At 41.6% G+C, this 5,694-nt stretch overlaps 1 protein-coding gene across 1 annotated transcript; it reads right to left on the minus strand.

Moving 5' to 3' along the window:
- Positions 1-3,398: 3,398 nt before the first annotated feature.
- Positions 3,399-4,388, minus strand: NCMAP (noncompact myelin associated protein). Its single transcript, XM_010295015.1, has 3 exons — positions 4,304-4,388; positions 4,095-4,179; positions 3,399-3,540 (listed from the first exon to the last, which is right to left on the minus strand). The coding sequence occupies exons 1-3, from the start codon at positions 4,386-4,388 to the stop codon at positions 3,399-3,401; spliced, it is 312 nt and encodes a 103-aa protein (XP_010293317.1).
- Between the last annotated feature and the right edge of the window lie 1,306 nt (positions 4,389-5,694).

Raw genomic sequence — 5,694 nt, forward strand, 5'->3', positions numbered from 1 at the left:
TCCTGGCACCATGGAGTAAGGGGAAGGAGAACTGGGCTGGGGGTGCAGGTAGTTTCTGAAATTTAGTCAAGCTGGCAGCCAAACTAGGGAATACTTTAGCTTTTTGTCTGTTGAGAAATAGAGTTGCAGCCTGTTAGAAGGGAGGACACTAGATGGAGCTACGTGCTCTCTGGTGAAATAAGGTGGCTCCCGAAGGGGTGAAAGCTGCCTTGCAGAAGTTTTGGGAAACATTTTACTAGTGTGCTTACATCAGTGAAGTGCCAGCTGTGAGACTGAAGGATACAACCTGCTGATCTAGCTGAAGATGTCCCTGTCATTGCAGAGGAGTTGGACTAGATGACCTTTAAAGGTCCCTTCCAACCCAAAGATTCCGTGAGATACCCAAGATACCCAAAGCTGTAAATTCTAGAAGACTCATGGGAGCAAGAAAAAAACTATTAATTCTTCCAAGACCCACTGCAGACCAACTGCTGAGTATGCCCTTAGAAAAACATTTTAGTGATATTTCATTATATGACCTGCAGACCAAATGTTCACATTGTCACTGCTGAATACAGCTCTGCTGGTGTTTTGTAAAGAGAGAAACGTAACCAAGGAACTGAGTAAGGAACTAGAAAGGTTGGATCACATCGCTGAGCAGAAAGGCACTCTGAGGCACTGCCACTCAGTGTTCAACTTTGTATTAATTTGCAGAGCTTCATAGATGATCTCTAATGAGTCTGCGTGATCAGTTCATGCGTTACGCTTACATTGCCTATTCTCTCTGAAGGCTTACATGGTCTGGGATTTCTTTATTAGACTGGTTTCCAGTATCAGCTTTCAGTTTTGTTTTTTTTTTTAAATGAGCAGGTTTACCTGATGGCAAGTCTCCATGCAAAGGCAGCTAAAGGGGAGCTTTTTCCAAAAACCAGGGATGTGAAAGTGGAAGCCAAGTGCCTAGACAGGGCAGGCCACATCAGAGCTGAAGCAGTTACTATTACAGGACAAGGACAGCGTGGGATTGTTCCTGGAAAACTCTGAAATCCACAGCAAATTACACAAGCTTTATAGTGGTAGTGCAGTAGAACAGTGAATTTTGTTTCTTAAGAAGGTAATTTTGCCCAGTCAGCATAAACTCTGGATTTTGCTGACAGGAGTCAGAATGGATTGGGGGCCCTCCCAGGCTGTGCCAATATAAGGCAAACTTTACTGGTAAAACAGCACGCTTTGAATTTTTCAGATTGAGCAATGTTAGTGTGGTCCAAGCAGTAATTCTCCTGCCAATAATAGTAATTCTACTAATGTAGAATTGCTTATAGAAATATTGCTTATTCTGCTTCAGTGAAGCAAAGTGAACTGCACTGTTTTGAAATTCTGTAAATGGAAAATAAAATTTGCTAGAAGTCGGTCTGGCTGGTAACATCAAAAAATAACAATAAGATGAGGCTTATCTTTGCTAAAGATCTTTATTTTGATACAGTGGAACACGCTCAGAAAACATCCTTAACTGTCCAGAGACAGGAACAGAAGGCAAACTCCTTTACATTTTTAGAAAAAAATTAAGTTGGCATCTGCATCCCCTTCTGAATGATTATATCAATCATTCCTGCCACAAAAAAAAAATAAGTTAGAGAACTAGGACAAGTAAAATATTTACAACAAGATTTAGAAACTTCACAAACAGCTGTCTTAATATTTAGTTTGGAATTCAAACTGTGCTCCAGTTTCATACAAAAAAATTTGCAAAGTAATTGAATTTAGTTTCTGCACAAAAATACCAGTCAGTAAAAATGACCTGTTCCAAGAGATGCATTCACATCTTGGAAAAAAATATATCAACTTACCACTCCAGTCCCTCATCACTTTGAGAATCAGTCAGCTTTGCTTTGGCACTGCATGATTTAAGGATGTAACTATCGGTGACATGTGACTGTATCGGGAAGAACAGCAAGTGAACCACTGCAGGACAAAGAGCTTTAAAACTGGAGGCTCTCTGTGATCCGCTTACTTAGACAACAGTAACTTCTTTCTCTACAGCTCCCGAAAAGGAGTTCTAATACCCTACCTACAGTTCTACTAAGGTCTACAAACAGGCTGGAGCCCTCTAATGGCCACAGCAGCTTGGAGCTAACCGCTGGCAGTGTCTCAGTACGCGATATAATAAATCCAGGCTGCAGTGTTACCGCTGCATTCGCTTCGCACTCTGTCCAGCCCTTCAAGTGAGTGGGTCCGTAAAATTTAAGATGTATGTGCCAAAGAGTGGAGCTGTTTCGCAGAGCCTCACGTACTTCTATTTAAGACAAAGTTTAATTCCTCAACTTCTTCCTAATCCTTCCTATCTGTCCTGTCAGCCAATGTTTCAGGGCTGCTTTCATGCTTACACTTGAGACAACCAGCCACTAAACGTCTGACAATGCTGCTGTGTGTTCGCACTCAGTGGGCTGTGAATATCCTTAGGAATTTCTTTATTGCATTACTGTACACCCACAGTCATCGCACTTGCAAAACAACATCACTTTTGGTTACTTTCTAGAATAAAAATATTTCTAAAAATATTTCAAGTCTAGTCCGCATTAGGAAACAAAGCAGTTCAGGATGTGAGTTGTGCAGAGTAGCTGTATACAGCCTCACTTGCTTTATACTGCCTTTCCGTGCTTACTTTTTCAATTAAAGAACTTCTCAGATTTTGTGTAAGACAAAACATTCTAACGCAACTCCATTAATTAACCTAAAGGAGTTCTTGGCATGAGAGTGAAAACCCTCAGGCATTGAGTTCATTTGGAAACAGGTTAGCAAGTTTATAGAAGTATTTTAAAAATACTTGAAAATAAAAAGTAACTTTTTCTCTTTTGCCTCAAACCGTACATACATGGCATTAGAAGTACGAAAGATGAGTAAAGACAAATACAATTTTGATACTTCCTGCACTATCCATCATGTATAATATTATAGTCTATTGACTACAAACCTGTTTCACATAAATCATAACAAACCCAGATTTAACCTGAGTTGTAGCTTGCATGTCCCAATTTTTCTTCCACTTTATCATCAGTCATTGCAGAACAGAAAAAGCTCAAACTCTCTGAGTAAGCAGAAGCTCCACAAAATATGAGTGTGCATCTTTTCTTCCAAGGAATGGGCTTGGTTTATTTGGTCTCTCTGTATCTACAGCCCTGTACGAAGGCTCACTGCCTTTCTGATGATTCGTAGGCTTCCACCAGTTGATTTCAGTCATACAAAAAATGTCCAGACCTTTTATTTTTCCTCCCAAAGACAGAAAGCAGGATTAATGGCAATCTATAGACAAAATAACACCTCATCGCTATTCCAAATGCAGCGTGGCTTTGCTGAGGAGTCCCAAGTCCACGTAAATAAGAATTCCATCTCTCTTCCCTCGCAGGGAGGACGGGTGTTCCCAGTTATCTGTTCTGCATGTGGATATCCACAGGTATGAAAGTCACTGTAGGATGCTGAGACATGCTGTTACTATTCTGCCCTAAAGCAGGCGGCATTGCTGTTTTGGTGGCTTTGGGTTCCAGCTCCCGCTTCACTCTCATGCGTCTGTAAAGGTAAAAAGGAAATTGTCACCAGGGCTGGCACGTGTTTTGGTCTCCCCCGTGGTAAGTATTGGGAAGGCTCCCACGGAAGCAGCTTACGTCCAACAGCTACTGAAAAGCCAATACGAGCCAGGATTTCACCCCAAAGATACTAAATGGCAAGTCAGTGCTTCTAGAGCATGTAAGTCTAACGCAATGCCCTGAAAAGTGGGAAACCAAGCTCCTCTTTGGCAGTCTTGAGGCACACAGCAGACCTTTCCTATGTCAAGAGCAATCATAGACTGATTTCTAAAAATCCTAGAATCATCGAATGATTCCCGAAAAAGAGCCTCCATCAAGCATCCCTGCATCAAGAACCTCTTTCCGCTTCCTAGCAATTCAATCACAGAACACTGATGGTGAGATTCGGGACACTTCAGTCAAGCACATTATAGTTTAGATTCTCCTGGAAATTTTCAGCAACAAATACTGAAATCGTCTGTTAGATGAGAGCACACCGAACAGTAATTTTGGTTCGTCTTGTCTCGCTTTAGTGAAGTATAGAACTTGGCCACATACCTGTTGTATGTTTTCAATATGAGCAGAACCACTGTAAAAATAATAATCACTCCTACTACAATGGCAGCAACTATTGCTCCAGAACCTAGCGGGGAAGCAGAAAGGGGAAAAAAAGGCTTATTTACAAAGTTGTCATTGTACTCTCTGAAGTTTGCTAAGTTCAAGGTCCACTTAAAAAGAAAAAGCCACCACCCCACTACTTTTCTTACTTTGATAGAGACTTTGTTCTTGAGACTTTGTGGTCACATTTACTGAGAACTGAGTATTATTGATCAGTGGTGCGGCTGTCGTCATCTTGATTCGGCTACAGAAAAAAAAAGAAGAGTGACTTCAATATTAACCAAAATTTGACAGTGATAATTAGACAACTACCCATTAAAGACTCAGAGCCTACTAAGTGCAGGCTCACTGAACTGGGATTCTTATTCTTAATCTTTTCTTACTGGTGAAAATCTGGCCCTGCTGAAGTCAATGGAAATCTTGCTACAATCTGGTTTTGAGCAATTTTCCTTACAATATACGCTGCTCGCTATCAATAGGATAAAATAAGAGAGAAACACAATAACGCATTACTACCTATACATTATTGCTGTTACACAAGTTTTGGATAAATATATGTATTTTAAATGTTTTAGGATTTTAGATTATCGTCTCAGGTTATGAGAATCAGATCACAGAGTAAAGAAGGGTGAAGAGTTCTGTACCCCGTATTCAGTAATATGTCTTTCAGGAAGGGAAAAAAAGTCAGCACAGAAACGTTTAAAAACCCTTTTCTAGAACAGAATTTGAGCTTCATTCGCCTAACGTGGAGCAGAAAAACAGTTTAATCGCTTAACTTGAAGCTCCGAAAGTTACATGGCAAACAACAGCTATCCCACAACGGAAAAAAAATATTGCAACGTGACTATGACAGAAAGTTGACGGAGTTTGAACCGGCACCTCACTCATCTCGGTGTCATCTCAGGTCTGTTACTGGGAGAGGACAAGCCTGCAAATGGATAGCTGAAAATATGCCTGCTTCTGCATTTTGGTAGGATAAAATTTTAGATCTAGAAAGAGCAGCCTGTACGATTACCGATTTTATGAGCGTTTTCCAAATGTTTTCTAAATGTGACTAGTAACCTTAGCCATTAAAAGACTCCTTCAGTCTGAGAAGCGTGTGAATACCACTTCAAACAGTCCTCTGAAACCATTCCAGCTCCCGGCTTCAGAGCGCTAATACGCTCAAACTATCCATCGAAAATTAAATTATTATCAACACCTCAGGCTGGAATCGAGTCTCCCATTTCAGATGCTGCCCAGTACAACCAGGCAGGACTCTGCCCTGCTCTCTGTTACCCTCCACTGGGATACTGTGGATGTGTGGCACGTTCTTAGTGGCTTTTTACAGAGCAGGAGATACAGAACAGCCAGAAAACTGAGTGGCTAGAAATCAGTCGGTAATAAGGAGACGTGCAAATTCGCAAGGCAGCCTCCCTTCCCTTCCCCCTTAGTGAAGCTTTCCGCAAAGCAGCATCCACCGAGCAGAAGAGGCGTCGCGGCAGGGTGCGGCGTCGGGTGGCGAGGACACGGCTCGGGACCGGCGGGGTGCTGGGGTGCC

This window comes from Phaethon lepturus, unplaced genomic scaffold (assembly GCF_000687285.1).
Source record: "Phaethon lepturus isolate BGI_N335 unplaced genomic scaffold, ASM68728v1 Scaffold45099, whole genome shotgun sequence".
NCBI lineage: Eukaryota > Metazoa > Chordata > Aves > Phaethontiformes > Phaethontidae > Phaethon > Phaethon lepturus.